The sequence below is a fragment of the Schistocerca serialis genome, chromosome 4 (assembly GCF_023864345.2).
Source record: "Schistocerca serialis cubense isolate TAMUIC-IGC-003099 chromosome 4, iqSchSeri2.2, whole genome shotgun sequence".
Taxonomy (NCBI): domain Eukaryota; kingdom Metazoa; phylum Arthropoda; class Insecta; order Orthoptera; family Acrididae; genus Schistocerca; species Schistocerca serialis.
The window spans coordinates 853,595,289-853,611,216 of record NC_064641.1 but is presented as its reverse complement, the minus strand read 5'-3'; the positions used below and the strand labels follow the sequence as shown (position 1 = coordinate 853,611,216).

The 15,928-nt window shown below is 38.5% G+C and overlaps 1 protein-coding gene across 1 annotated transcript in view; it reads left to right on the top strand.

The window, feature by feature from the left end:
* LOC126473486 (lysophosphatidylcholine acyltransferase) overlaps nt 1-15,928 on the top strand; it is a 700,767-nt gene that overhangs the window by 652,288 nt on the left and 32,551 nt on the right. Inside the window, exons 3-5 of the mRNA XM_050100562.1 lie at nt 2,438-2,655; nt 5,761-5,873; nt 10,757-10,911. Of these exons, the coding sequence (XP_049956519.1) occupies nt 2,438-2,655; nt 5,761-5,873; nt 10,757-10,911 (486 nt within the window). The remainder of the gene's footprint in view (nt 1-2,437; nt 2,656-5,760; nt 5,874-10,756; nt 10,912-15,928) is intronic.

Here is a 15,928-nt window from a genome sequence, read left to right as displayed (position 1 = left end):
TCAATTTGACGCCACTTTGGCGACTTGCGCATCGATGGGGATGAAATGATGATGATTAGGACAACACGTCACCCAGTCCCCGAGTGGAGAAAATCTCCGACCCAACCGGGAATCGAACCCGGGCCCTTAGGACTGACATTCTGTTGCCCTGACCGCTCAGCTACTGGTGGTGGACGTCAAGCACTGCATAGGGTGGTTATAAAAAATTGCATGACATCAGCAGAATTAGTTGTGCACGAGTTCTAAAGTGTTATTAGCAGTCCAGGAAGCATTGTGATGATGCATACAGACTTAAAAAATAATGGGATATATTGGTCAAGCAGCTAGTCGTAAGCCATTTGTTTCTGCAGTGAAGGCTAAGTGATAATTTTGGTGGTGTAAAGAGTGATGCCACAGGACAGGGGATGACTGGAAACCAATGATATGTGATGAATCGTGCTATACCTGGTGATAATGTAATGTAATGCTTTGGGTTTGACAAATGTCTGGAGAACATTATCTGCCATCATCTGTAGTGCCAACAACGAAGCACAAAGGAGGGATTTTACAGCACAAGGGTGGTTTTTGTGGATACGATGTAGTCCCATTTTTTTGCTTAAGATGATGGTAAATGCGGAAGGATATGGATATGTTTTACACCATTGTAAACTGTGTGAAGCAAAGGAACAGTCTGGAGTTGATAACTTTGTATCAGCAAAATGAACCTTGCCATAAACTAGCACATATGAGGCAATGGTTTGTGGACAATAACATGCCTTAAATGGACTGGCTTGCTCAGAGTCCCAACCTGAGCCCAGTGCAACACCTTTATGATGAGTTAGAATGTAAAGTTTGCTCCAGACCCCAGTGTCCAAAATCACTACCTTTCCTGGTTTTGGCTTTTGAGGAATAATGGGCTGCCATTCCTCCATTCATTCAGACAACTCACTGAAAGTGTGCCCAGCAGTGCTCATACTGCCATAAAGGTGCAGTGTGGGCACACCTCATATTAATGGCCATTGCTAAGTATGCAGATACTTTTGATTGTATAATGTAGGTAAGCTCGCTATATTTTCTCTACGTGGAAGTCTGTAGGAAATCATTTGCCTTTGTATGAACATGCACACATTTAGTATAGGTGAACCCGAACACTCACATGTTTCTGACGTTACAGTTCTGCTGTGTTATTGAGCGACTTGCTAACTTCTGTGGTTAGAAGAAAGCAAAGGACATGAAAGTTCAGAAATAAAAGATAAGTTGAACAATCTAACACAAGCTGAAATGTGTAATAAAGGCATAAAGTAATATATTGTTGACCCAATCAACAACGTATTTTAGACTGTTTATACAGTGACAGTCACAATAATGTTGATGGTCCTAATAAAGTGGTGTGCAAGGGCACAAATGTTTGGATGATAGGATGAATGGCAGCTGCAGGTGGGGACCCAGTGTATATGAGATAACTGCAGGGTATGAAATCAGAAATGCCAAGTCTACTATTGAAATTAAATTGTGGCATGGTTTATTGTCTATTCTAAGGGATACAGAATGAAGTCTTCAATCTTTCATACAAGGTGGGGGGCCTCATTCCCAAAGAGGAGTGGGAGAAAGGTCTGAACAGTCTGCGATTTGGCTGAAAAAAAGAGGGTCCAAACTTCACTCGCCTACACTCCTCCGCCCATCCTAGCGCATCAAGGGAAATTTCATTCCTGTGATTGGTTTTGTCCTATACAGTTGTCTTACAGCATAAGTGACACTTAGCCATGGCCTTACCTTCTCTGCACAAGTTAACTCTTCCATTTTGCGAACAGAGCAAGAAGTGGCTGACATCTGGCTAATATCGCCAGCCCAGCCCAATCACAGCTTAGTAAAAACTTCACAAGCTACCCATGAATGAATTTTTAAGGGAATAAATCAGACATGTTATGCCTGCTGACTATTTACACTGGCAATGTAGGGTGTTGCTTCAGATGTTTGATGAATTTAGTAGATATCTTGACCAAGTTGAGAATTTTGTGGTGTTTGTAGCTATCTTTGTCATATTCATCTTAAATGTGGATAAAACATTTGTTTTGTATGTGGCAGGAAACTTTCCGCTTCTTACGCCACACTGTATATTCTAAGCAGCGTGAAATGCCTGTGTGGATTGTGTAAAGCCATCTTTCATATGTGTGACCTAATAGCTCACCTTTCTAAGCCATTTGTTAGATATCACCAGGGTAAGACCAAGAAAAATAGTCAAAACATGACACACTATCATAGTAATATACAGAAAAATGGTCAAAATATGATATTCTTACAATGGAAGTTTGTTTTAAGTTGAGATCAATTTGCACTTGATACAATTTGTGTGGAAATGATTGTTTTTTACACTAACACTTCCTTTCTAACATTCTCAGCGAAATTTCTGTGCATGTAACAACATAGCAAGTGCAGTGACATGGTTTTGGTGTTGTAGCAATGCGCGTGCTGTGATCTGCTGTGTGATGAGGGGTCTCTTCCTGTGTGGAGGATTCCACTGGGTGACGGTGAAGGGAAAACAGGCGACGGCTAAGGAAGCGCCCGTCCTGGCATTAGCGCCGCATTCCTCCTACTTTGATGCGTTGCCAGTTGTATATCTGGGTGCTCCGAGTATTGTTGCAAAGGGCGAGACTGGACACTTGCCCTTCTTTGGAAGTATGTCATTCGTGCATGCATTATCTATGTGTAAAAAGCAATCCTACCTCAGGTTCTCACAGTCTAGCAGCAATAACAAAAATGCTTCACAAATGTTTTATGGTTATTGGGGCAAATAGTAGCTATGCTTCCACTGCATAACACACCGGATTCCAGTATGATATTTATTTTGTAGGCTTTTATAACAGGCTATGCTTCCTTTATCATCAGTCACTGCTTGTAATTATCTGTGTGATGTGATATCTCTCTCTCTCTCTCTCTCTCTCTCTCTCTCTCTCTCTCTCTCTCTCTCTGTGTGTGTGTGTGTGTGTGTGTGTGTGTGTGTGTGTGTGTGTGTGTGTGTGTGTGTGTTTTTTTCTCCCCCCCCCTCCCCCCCCCCTCTCTTGCATCCCTCTCCATCTCTCCCTCTCCCCCTACTAAAGTTTTTGTATTTAAGAACAGATCTTGTCTTCTTGCCTAACAGTTGGCACACAGGATCTTCAATTAATCAGTGCCATAATATTTTTCAGCATTCTTGTTTGTATTTTTAAAATTAATTCTTGTTTTAGTGACCTATCTTCTCTATCTTTGTACACTGGCCAAAAAGTTTGTAGAGAAATTTTTTTCCCCCTCACTACTTTCACAGTTTCAAAGTTGGTATGGTTATTCGTGTGTGTGTGTGTGTGTGTGTGTGTGTGTGTGTGTGTGTGTGTGTGTGTGTGTGTGTGTGTGTGTGTGTGTGTGTGTGTGTAAAATAAACATTTTCATTTAATGATCCATTTTAATCATGTCATTCACTATTGTTAATGGAAAACTAATGCATATATCTTACTGATTACGTATTTGGGATTTATTTTAGTGAAACTTACAAAATGTAATGAAATCATTTCTTCCATATTAGCAACTTCTTTTTGTGGACATACTGGGTGCAAAGTCAACCAAAGTGTAATATTCATTTCCATAAAACCAGTTTTTTCTAACTGTAAATTCTTATGCTTTTGTATTGGCATGGCACAACAAGAAAGGTTCATTTCTGTGGATTTTCAGTCCTAAAATATTATTTTTATTCAGAATGGAACTCACTTTTCCATGGTTTACAACAATTACTTTAACCTATTGGGAAAATTGCTATAGTTTTTACTCTACTTCTATGGATACTGCTGTAAGAAATATTGTAAAATGGAAGGAAATAATCTACTGCTGCTTCTACAATATTAAATCTCTGTTACCTGTACCTCTCTTTGGTGATGGATTCTTCTGATTAACAGACTTCCTCTCTAAACTCAACTTGTGTGGTTCTATGGGTGTTCAGTAACATAATTCTTCCTGTGTTGTAAACAAGGGAGTGTTAACACATGGTGTGGTACTCTGGCTGTTTTGTCCTGTGCTCCCTCTCTCTTACTTGTGCTGTTTATTCCACCCACCACACAGAAAATTGACGCCGGTGATCTGTGCACTGGGGCGCTCCACCTACCGGGCGGGCGGCATGTCCCTTGTGATAAGGGGCCGGCAGGCGACGCGGTCGGAGGCACCCATACTCGTCGTTGCACCACACTCGACGTTCCTTGATGCCAGTATCACCTATATCACTGGATTCCCCTCTCTTATTGTTCGCAGGGAAAGTGGGCTGAACCCTTTCATTGGCAGTATGTATCTAGAACATTCTTGTATTTCTGTTGCCAGTTGTGAGAACCAGCAGGTTTGGATTACAATATGTATCAGAGAACAAAGTGCACTGCACATAATATTACTTATTTACAAAATAAATATTTTTCAATATTTTCCATAGTATGTAAAATCTACCAAAGCGCAGACACAAAAGTGGTTGTCTGTTAATGTGTACAAATTGAGTCAATGTATTTTCATTCCCTTTTTGTGTATTTAACCACAGTAAGATTAGAGACAAGACAGAGTATGAGTTGATTTACAGATATATAAAATTAAAGGAATACTGCTTATTTTCACTGCTTTCATTTTAAAACTCTACATTTGTACATATAGGAATGATGACATGAAATATAAACAGATTGGTGTGGAAAAACTTTGCTTTGTTCTCTGATTGTATGAAATAGATGATTAACCTAAGATAATGTTGTGCACACTCTTTACAAGACTGAAGAATTATTTTACTACCAGTAGTATGTAATTTACTAGTTAACATGGCCTAATGAAAATAAGTAACACTTTCTGAGCCACATATTGTGATATGGTCAAAACTAAAAAAATTCCATTTATCTTCCTCAAACAACATATTATATACTGCATCAGTTTCAGATGTAATAAACCTATTTGGCTGTGAAGGTTCATTCTTTAGAAGTCAGCTGTCTCTGTAACAATGAGTAACATGTAAACTAAAGCAATGTTCTTGAAAATACATATTTCTACTGTTTTTAATGTAAATTATGCGATCTGCTAGTTCATGTGACACACTGACTGTGATTGCTATGTATGGATGGAGAACAAGTTTTTTTTATGTGTGTTAAGAAAAGAATCCATCAAGTGACATTCAGAAACATTTTCCATGTAAATACAGTTCACAAATCCATTACATATTATTTCAGCTGTTTGGTGTACAATATCATTGGTGGGGAATCTGCAATATCATTCTTTCATATAAAATGCTCGTTTCATTGAACAGGCACATCTATCAGATCAATGTTTGTGAACTATTTGCTATTTTGCCACCTGACTGTAACCTGTAGCTCTATCATCCCAGTTCTGTGGATTACTGTCGGCATTATTACGATTTTTACAATGCTGGATATGCTTATTATATTTACCTTTTGAGTGCAAATTAATTTTCTTCCATAGTGATATTTCTGATGTTCACAAAAATCACTGGATATTCCCAACAGCTCACCTAAGGCAATATTTAAAGACTTATAGACTTCTACCAGTTGTGTTTGTGTTAAGTACTTCACAGAAACAGAACATAGCACCATAAATTTCTGCTATGGTATGACATGTTTAGAAAATCAAATGTGAGTGAAAACAATTTTTTCATATGGTAATTTTACTTTTAATTACTATTACTTTTAATAAGTCAGGTACTACAATATAATTAAAAATAACAACAAAATATGTATCCTTTAATTATTATAAGCAAACTTAAAATGTTTCCAACAGAGCTGATAAACTACACCCAGCCTGTGTATGTGTGGAGGGAGGATCCTAACTCAAGACAAAACACCATCAAGGAGATCATCGAGAGAGCCACCTCAGATCTCGACTGGCCACAGGTGAGGCACAACACCTTAGCTGTAAGGTGTTGTGGGGCAATCTGTGTGGTCATGAATGAAGAACACACTTTGTACACCAGGTAGAAACTTTTATTATTCCAGGATGACTGGTGTCAGCAGTCTTATGCTGCCATCATATGATCTAAGGGGAAAACACGAAGATAAGGGGTTAGGGGAGGGTGAGGGAAACAGACTACACTTAATTTCCCCTATTACATAAAATACAAAATTGTCCCTTGTGGAAGATGTTATAAAAGTACCACGTAATTTCATGTACCGTATGAAACTTGTCATAAAGTCAAAGCACAAAAGGCACTCCACACATATACATGTCATGATGAAAAACACGAAATTGATCAAATGCACACAGTTCTCAACATCTTTGTACCACCATGCGTATAGTCACTGGAAATCTCTCTCCTAAGCTTGCCGCACAGCACTAAGCTACAGACGGAGTGTCTACATAGAGGCGACAGATCTGTTACGAAGTTATGTAAGTAGTAAATGCCAAATGATGACACACACTCTGGTTACAAGAAATGAACAGCTATGTACCAGAAATAAAGGTGGACTTTCCAAATATTTGATACAACAGGAATGCCAGCTGACCGTACATTTAAAACTACCATGGGCTTACGCTCCACATAAAATCTATAGTCATACATACTGTTTCCTTATTGTACAGTGAGAAAATTACAGTAACAATCAAAAAAGTTTAAAAATAGCCTTTATCTTTAATTAATAAAGTAACAGGACATAAAATAAGAACCAAATGGTGCAAGCATTAATGCCGAGCCAACCAGGAATGGAGGGGTCCCACAAACTATCACTTGTGGAAAGCATTAGCATACACAAAAACCACACAGAGCTGAATTTACTTAGTCATCTAATACATATGCATGGATGGTATGAGGATGTTACCAACTGTGTGTATGTCTTTTATAAAAAGATGTCTATGCGTGGAGTGCCTTTTATCTTAATGTAATGTTACATGCCACCTTTATAACAAGTTCCAGAAGGTAAGTGAAATTTCTTATTTTATATAATAGGTGAAATTAACTGTAGTCTCCCCCACGCCTCCCCCATTATCTTCATGTTCTCCTCTTAGATCAGATGATGACAGCAGAAAACTCTTGAAACTGGTCAGCTTGAAAATAGAAAAGTTTCTGTCCTGTGATTACACTGCCTGAAGTGTGTGCTTCATTTCCAACACCTTTACTATTATTATGCAGTTAAGGGACTCATAACACAGGCTTACAGTTTTTTTTCTGTAATTTGCTCCACATACGTTTTGTTATGTCTAATGAATTTGCAAATTTTCTTAGTGAGTAAATTTTCAATTAGACATTTTTTAACTTATGGGATGCTACTTTAAAGTAATATATATTTCAGTCTTAAAAATTTTATTTGAGTGGCACTGAGATAGACAGTTTTGGGTGTTGCTCTTTCACTTTTCTTGCCATATTTATTAGAAAACAGTAAAAGTACCATATATAGTTGACTTGCCTTTAGATCTCATTTCCGTCACATCGCTGTTTTTTTTTTATTTTATTTATTTTTTTAAATTTTTATGCCAAAGACACCAGCCATGGAACTAACAGGCATGATGCCTTGTGTAACTTACACTTTTTCCACTTTGCTATATGCAGGTATGAAAATAGGCATGTTGGAGATAATTATACAGGCTGCAGACTCCAACTGGAAGAAATAAATACAAGCAGTTATTTGGTTCAGCCTTTCTTTATTCATTGGCTGTGATAATTAGTTATCTGATTGTAGCCACAATGACCATATACAGTCATTCTACAAAGATAAGAAAAAAGTTATTAATACTTGTGCATGTTTTCATAGTCATTTCATTGACAAAAATAAGACAACAATTTCAATAGTGTACACAGAGTACTTGTATATCTATGAGAAATATGCACTTAATGTACAGAATTTGTATATGTTCACATGGAAATATTATATTTTGTTTTGTTTTTATCACATACTTTTCATTCCATACCCCTATAGAAAGAGCAGGATCTTCACGTAATAACCCATTGGAGAGGCAGGGGCTTTTCTGCGGAATAACAAACGAGTAGGCAGTGAGGCAAGGGAAGTGCCATTTGAGAGAGTAAGTGAAACCCCCTTGAAAACCTTGGTCAGAACTAGAGTATGAGAACTACCATTAATAAATAAAATTTATTGATGGTATCGTCATGATAAGGGCTCAGTACCAGAACACTCTATCCTCATTCCTTTCACAACTGGAACAGTTTCTCTCCCTTCTCCAACCCAGCATTCCACCTTCATGGACATTGACCTCCTCCTCCCTGCCCAGTACATTGAAGGCCTCACCAAGGTCTTCACAGACAAGCAATATCCCTCAGACCCACTCCTCAAACAGATATCCCGTGCCATACCCCACACGCCTTCAATCCTCCAATTATCACAAAGACCAGCTACAAAGGGAATGCCCCCTTCATCATCCAATACCATCCTCGACCAGAACAACTGAACCACAGCCTTAATCAGGGCTTTAATTATCTATCATCATGCCTTAAAATGGAGGACATGAACCTCGACAATGTTATAGTCCATCTATACCCCTCCCAATCCCAGCCCCTTGCCACAGGAATCATATCCCTGTGGAAGAGCCAAGTGCAAGACTTTCCCAATCCAGCCACCCAGACTTCAGATTCCTATCCTCTCACAGCCTCATCCTACACCATCAGTGGCTGTGCCACCTGTTAAAGCAGTCATGACAGAATATCGTCTACTCCTAGGGCCCTGTTTCAGCTTACATCTTTCAGAACTCTCAAATTCTTCTAGAAATATCATATCTCCCATCTCATCTTCATCTGTGTCGACTTGCCTTTCTATAATATTGCCTTCAAGAATGTCTTCTCTGTCTTCTACCTGTGCCTTCTTTGCTTAGGATTGGTTTGCCACCTGAGCTTGTGATATTCATGCATCTGTTTCTGTTTTCTCCAAAGGCATCTTCAGTTTTCCTGAGGCAGCATCTATCTTTCCTTGAGTGAAATATGCTTTCAAATCCTTACATTTGTCCTGCAACCATTCCTGCTTAGTTGTTTTTTTAAAACATTTGCATTGCCTTTTGCCTGCTTCACTAGCTGCGTTTTTATATTTTCTCCTTTCATTAATTACATTCAATATCTTTTTTGATATCTGAGGACTTCTGCTAGGTCTTTACTTTATAGCTATTCAGTCCTCTGCTGCCTTCACCATTTTATCTCTTAAAGCTACGCATTCCTCTTCTACTGTGCTCCTTTCCCCTGTTCTAGTCAAACATTGCCTAATGCTCTCCCTGAAACTCTCAGCAACCTCCAGGTGTTTCAACTTATCCAGGTCCCATCTTCTTAATTTCTTATCCTTTTCCAATTTCTTCAGCTCTAATCTACAGTTCATAACCAAAAGTCTGGAAGCAAGGAGGCAAACCATGTTCTAATTGGCAATGAAGACAATTCTGCACAACATAAGGCAACTATTGTCTCCCCAGCAGCAAAATGTTTACAGAGGGTGAGAGTCCACATCTGCCCCTGAAAATGTCTTACAATCTGGTTCCTAAATCTCTGTCCTGCCATTATATAAATCAATCTGTAACCTTCTGGCATATCCAGGTCTTTTCTATGTATACAGCTTTTATGATTCTTAAACAAAGTATTAGCAATGATTAAATTATGCTCTGTGTAAAATTCTACCATGTGGCTTCCTCTTTCATTCCTTTTCCCCTGTTCATATTCACCTACTATTTTTCCTTATCATCCATTTCTTACTATCAAATTCCAGTCCCCATCATTATTAAATTTTTGTCTTCCCTAACCATCTGAATAATTTCTTTTATCTTGTCATACATTTATTCAATCTCTTCATCATCTGCAGAGCTAGTTGGCATATAAACTTGTGTTACTGTGGCGAGAGTGGGCCTCGTGTCTATCTTGGCCTCAATAATTCATTCACTAAGCTGTTTCTAGTAGCTTACCTGCATCCCAGTTTTCTTATTCATTATTACTTCTGCTTTAACCACATTTCATTTTGTATTTATAACCCTGTGTTCACCTGACTAGATGTCCTGTTCCTCCTTCAACCGAATTCCCACTATGTGCAACTTCAACCAATCCATTTCCCTTTTTAAATTTTCTAATCTGCCTGCCAGATTAAGGGATCTAACATTCCATGCTCCAATCCGTAGAATGCAAGTTTTGTTTCTCTCGATGACGACATCTTTCTGAGTTCCCATAGTGTTGATGTATACTGGAAATCATCAGTTCTCTCTCCTTTCATGCATCCCCACTATAATTTCCTTCATTTGATTCACTTTGTTGGGGCAAACTTTGGGTCCAGAGATCAGGAAGAAGTGGAGAGGATTCAGTGGCAAGTCGAAGCTTTGAATTGGTCTGTGAGGTGTACTTGGATGGCCTAAGTAGGAGGACAGTGTTCACAAAGGGTAGGTATGGAGGTTTCAGTCATGGTTTGCAATTCACTTTCAATGAGTTGCAAACTTTCAACACAGTTATGAAGCAGATATTCATTCATTATTGCATTTTTCCTTTAGGGATTCGCTGTACACCTCTTTCCTTGAAATCTCAGCTATTTCATGTCAAAATAAATTGACTAGGTTCAGATAAGACACCATAAAAACTGTAACACTTAAGACTTTCGGAAGCTTTATTTGATTTAACTTCATATCTGAGCCGTTTTTTCATTATTTCAAGTATATTTAAAGATGCACTGACATTGATAGAAGCTGATACCCATCTCGTAAAGTATATTAGAAATTGCTGACATTGATCTGTACACCCTCTCCATCTCTGTTGAATTGACCCTTCCACAGAAACCTGGCTTTGACACTAATGATGTTGTAATGTCTCTTACAGGTGCTCATATTCCCAGAAGGAACATGTACAAACAGATCGTGTCTAATCACATTCAAACCAGGAGCTTTCTACCCAGGAGTACCTGTGCAGCCTGTCTGTCTACGTTATCCAAACAAACTTGACACAGTTACTTGGACCTGGGAAGGACCAGGAGCGTAAGTAAAGATTATACATCAGAGTAATTGGAAAGTCCTAGAGCACACTGACCTATTCTTTGAAATACACATACACAAGTGCTGTAATGTGTAATATAAAAGTGTTAGATTTATTAAATATGTCAGTCAGTATTTAAAGATAGTACTGTGTAGGATAGGTTTCTGTCCACGTTTTTGCTCCAGGCCAAATCAAATTAACTGATTTTTATAAATTAGTGAGGTGCAGGGTTGCTTATTTAACTGCTGTAAAAAATATGACACTGGTTCTTCTAAAAAGGTCATTGAAATTCCTTTTTTTTTTTTTTTTTTTTTTTTTTTTTTTTTTTTTTTTTTTTTTTTTTTTTTTTAACAAATCTCTCTTCTGCAGTGGAATATCAACACGTTAGAAACTTGTATCTGTGTAAGGCGATAATGCTTCCTCAATTGAATTTCATAATTTTATGGTAAAATGTATGCAAATTTATTGAATATATCCAGATTTTATTAGCAACTTATATTATACATGTAAGTTTTGCTGATTACTGTTGCATATGACATCTCAATGTTTATGCATTTTTTGGATTAACATTAGGAGTTTCAAACTACACCACAAACTGAATGGATATTTTCATAGTTCGAAGATAACAACATACGTGCTAGACAACCACAAATAATCTTTGAGCAAAAGTTTTTAAATATTTTACAGGAAAAATAATATCATCATGTATCAAATGATGGAAAATCTAGGAGGGGCTGTAACAATATTATAAAAAGGATAGTTGCTACTCACCGTATAGCAGAGATGCTGAGTCACACATAGCCACAACAAAAAGACAATCACAAAATAAGCTTTCGGCCCACAATGCCTTTGTCAAAGGCCTTGGCCAAAAGCTTATTTTGTGACAGTTTTTTTTGTTGTGCCTATCTGCAACTCAGCATCTCTGCTATATTGTGAGTAACAACTATCCTTTTCATAATACTGTTACATGTCATCATATATTGTGGTATAAGTTGAAATTAAGCATGCAGTGCAAATTAATATTACAGTCTGCAAACATACGTGGTTGCATACAGGCTTGCAGTGTAGAACTGTATTTCTCAACTGCCATGCTGTGACACATTGGCATATCGCAAGTATGTGTCAGATGTGTAGTGAGATTTTTAATGTCTTCTAATTTTCCACAGATAAAATACCTAGAACATGAAAAATTTATCACCAAATCATTTCTTGAAGTAATAAATTAGTAAAATTTTTATCTCATACTCATTCCATAATTTAAAAAATCTATTGTATGTATGTTACGTATTTGATTTTTTGCAGCTAGAAAAAAAAATCAGATGTAGAGATGTCACGGAAGTTTGAAATGTACTTTGGTATACCCCAAACGAAAAGAGGTTGAGAAATGTGGCCTTCAGATGTTGTGTACGAATACAGTATGCAGTAACCATGTATTGGTAACGAATTAATAGTTTTTAACAATGAACCTAAAGTTGTATCCAGGTAAGGGGGAGTGAAAGGGGAAGTAAATGGTCAGAAAGAGCTCAGGGTGGGAAGAGAAATAGAAGTGGAGTGAAATGTAAAAGCACCTTACACACATTGTGTGCATGTTCAGGGATTTACTGAGTGATGTTAGGACACTCCATTGAAATTAGTTTCATTCTTTCCATTGAAGGTGGGCTAAGGGTGCAATATGACCAGCCATTGTATTTCATGAGTTTCTGAAATGTTTAGTCTGAAGCCTTTGTGTTGAACTCATAGCTTCTTTAAGTCCATTTATGTGTTTTAAATTTTGTAGTTTGTTTTGATTAGATGATCAGCAATTCCTGACTTATTAGTTTGAGATTGAAAACAGCGTAGTGTACTCTGAATCATGTGGAAAAATTCCTCCCACTTTGTCCTATTTAGAAGCAGTCTCTGGTATGGTAACTGATTTTAAAGACATTAGGACTTTTTGAGTTTGTCAGAGTGATTTCATTTATTGTGTAAGTGTAAGGTTGGATTGTTCTTTGGGTAGAAACTTACATTGACATCGTAGTTCTTCAGAATATTTGTTGTTGTACAGAGAAGTTTTCCAGCAAATTCAAGGTTGTGGTACTTACTGAACTACTTCTTCCCAACATCTTTTTCTGGTGTATATGTACCATATGTATATTTCTGTGCTGTTTTTTTGTCTGATTGAGGAGTTTAATTTTCCAATATGGGTAGCCAGTTTTGTCAGCCATGTGTTCTATTATTCCTAATTCTGTGGCTAAATGCTTAAGAGAAAGATATAGTTGGCTACAGTTTGCAACATACAGCCAGCTCTGAAACCAGAAAGCTTACATGTTTCAGGATTTTTTATTTTCCCAAATGCTATTTGCGTATATTTAACACTGCATAGAAATGGGCGTAACACTAATGGCAAGGATAACGTATCATCAGGCGTTAATATGTTAGGGAAAATTCTCTGAACTTTTAGGTGTACTTATAGATGAGAATTAAATGAACCACAGTACAGAGCTGCTTGATCATATAGGCGTGGCAACTTTTCCGTTTTGAGTCTTGCAGAAAAATAAATTATGTATCAAGTTTTCATTTACAGCTTTCTTCTTTGGTAATTACTGAAAGAACTTACCTTCGGGAAAGAAAATTTTCGTATACAGAACCATGCAGTCAAAATATGTGATTACTTTATCTTCCTAGATCATACTGCAGATACCTTCTAAAGGAGATCGGAAGTTGAGTTGCAGCTTCAACCATATGTACATTAAAATTGTGACACCATGAAAGTGAGATGCAACAAACATCAAATTTTTATGGAGAGTACCAGATGCTGGGATACACTAATGATGAACATACAGGGTGTTTCAAAACTGACCGGTATATTTGAAACGGCAATAAAAACTAAACGAGCAGCGATAGAAATACACCGTTCGTTGCAATATGCTTGGGACAACAGTACATTTTCAGGCAGACAAACTTTCGAAATTACAGTCATTACAATTTTCAACAACAGATGGCGCTGCGGTCTGGGAAACTCTATAGTACGATATTTTCCACATATCCACCATGCGTAGCAATAATATGGCGTAGTCTCTGAATGAAATTACCCGAAACCTTTGACAACATGTCTGGCGGAATGGCTTCACATGCAGATGAGATGTACTGCTTCAGCTGTTCAATTGCTTCTGGATTCTGGCGGTACACCTGGTCTTTCAAGTGTCCCCACAGAAAGAAGTCACAGGGGTTCATGTCTGGCGAATAGGGAGGCCAATCCACGCCGCCTCCTGTATGTTTCGGATAGCCCAAAGCAATCACACGATCATCGAAATATTCATTCAGGAAATTAAAGACGTCGGCCGTGCGATGTGACCGGGCACCATCTTGCATAAACCACGAGGTGTTCGCAGTGTCGTCTAAGGCAGTTTGTACCGCCACAAATTCACGAAGAATGTCCAAATAGCGTGATGCAGTAATCGTTTCGGATCTGGAAAATGGGCCAATGATTCCTTTGGAAGAAATGGCGGCCCAAACCAGTACTTTTTGAGGATGCAGGGACGATGGGACTGCAACATGGGGCTTTTCGGTTTCCCATATGCGCCAATTCTGTTTATTGACAAAGCCGTCCAGGTAAAAATAAGCTTCATCAGTAAACCAAATGCTGCCCACATGCATATCGCCATCATCAATCCTGTGCACTATATCGTTAGCGAATGTTTCTCGTGCAGCAATGGTAGCGGCGCTGAGGGGTTGCCGCGTTTGAATTTTGTATGGATAGAGGTGTAAACTCTGGCGCATGAGACGATACGTGGATGTTGGCGTCATTTGGACCGCAGCTGCAACACGGCGAACGGAAACCCGAGGCTGCTGTTGGATCACCTGCTGCACTAGCTGCGCATTGCCCTCTGTGGTTGCCGTACACGGTCGCCCTACCTTTCCAGCACGTTCATCCGTCACGTTCCCAGTCCGTAGAAATTTTTCAAACAGATCCTTTATTGTATCGCTTTTCGGTCCTTTGGTTACATTAAACCTCCGTTGAAAACTTCGTCTTGTTGCAACAACACTGTGTTCTAGGCGGTGGAATTCCAACACCAGAAAAATCCTCTGTTCTAAGGAATAAACCATGTTATCCACAGCACACTTGCACGTTGTGAACAGCACACGCTTACAGCAGAAAGACGACGTACAGAATGGCGCACCCACAGACTGCGTTGTCTTCTATATCTTTCACATCACTTGCAGTGCCATCTGTTGTTGAAAATTGTAACTACTGTAATTTCGAAAGTTTGTCCGCCTGAAAATGTACTGTTGTCCCAAGCATATTGCAACAAATGGTGTATTTCTATCGCTGCTCGTTTAGTTTTTATTGCCGTTTCAAATATACCGGTCATTTTTGAAACACCCTGTATCAGTGCAAGAACATAAAGACGATAGGACTAATGCCATCTACCTTCTGTGTATAAAGGAAGATTATGCAGAAGATTTGTCATTCAGAAACTGAGTTTGTCTGTTGGTTGCTTGCGAGAAGATTCTGTTATGCCTCATGTAAGAAAGAGGAATCCATATCAGAATGTGTCAGAAATTGACAGCAACAAGATCGTGACCTATTGAGCTGCAGTTCATCATTGTGAGAAATTGCTGTTTATGTTGTGAGGATCTCATGACTGTGATGTGAATATAGAATTGTTGGGTTCAGGAGAGCCATACTCGATTCCATGCAGGATCTTCACTGCCCCATGTGACTAGTGTCTGACCAGACAGACATACTGTTCGCTAGGTTGTGCAAGATCATACACCCACCTAACTTCATCAGGAAATGGGCTTGCTTGCAGTGGGATCAGTATCCAGAGAAGTAATGTAATGGCATCTGGAGCACTATTGACTGTGAGCACAGTAACCATTGTGGTGCCGTACCTTTACACAGCAGCAGGAGAGGTGAGCTAACAGTGGTGAACCTAATGACAACACTGGACACAGCAGTGGCAAGAAGAGTTCTGGTTCTGCACAATCAACATACATATGTGTGGATTCTCCAAAGAGAACAGACATTACCAGATT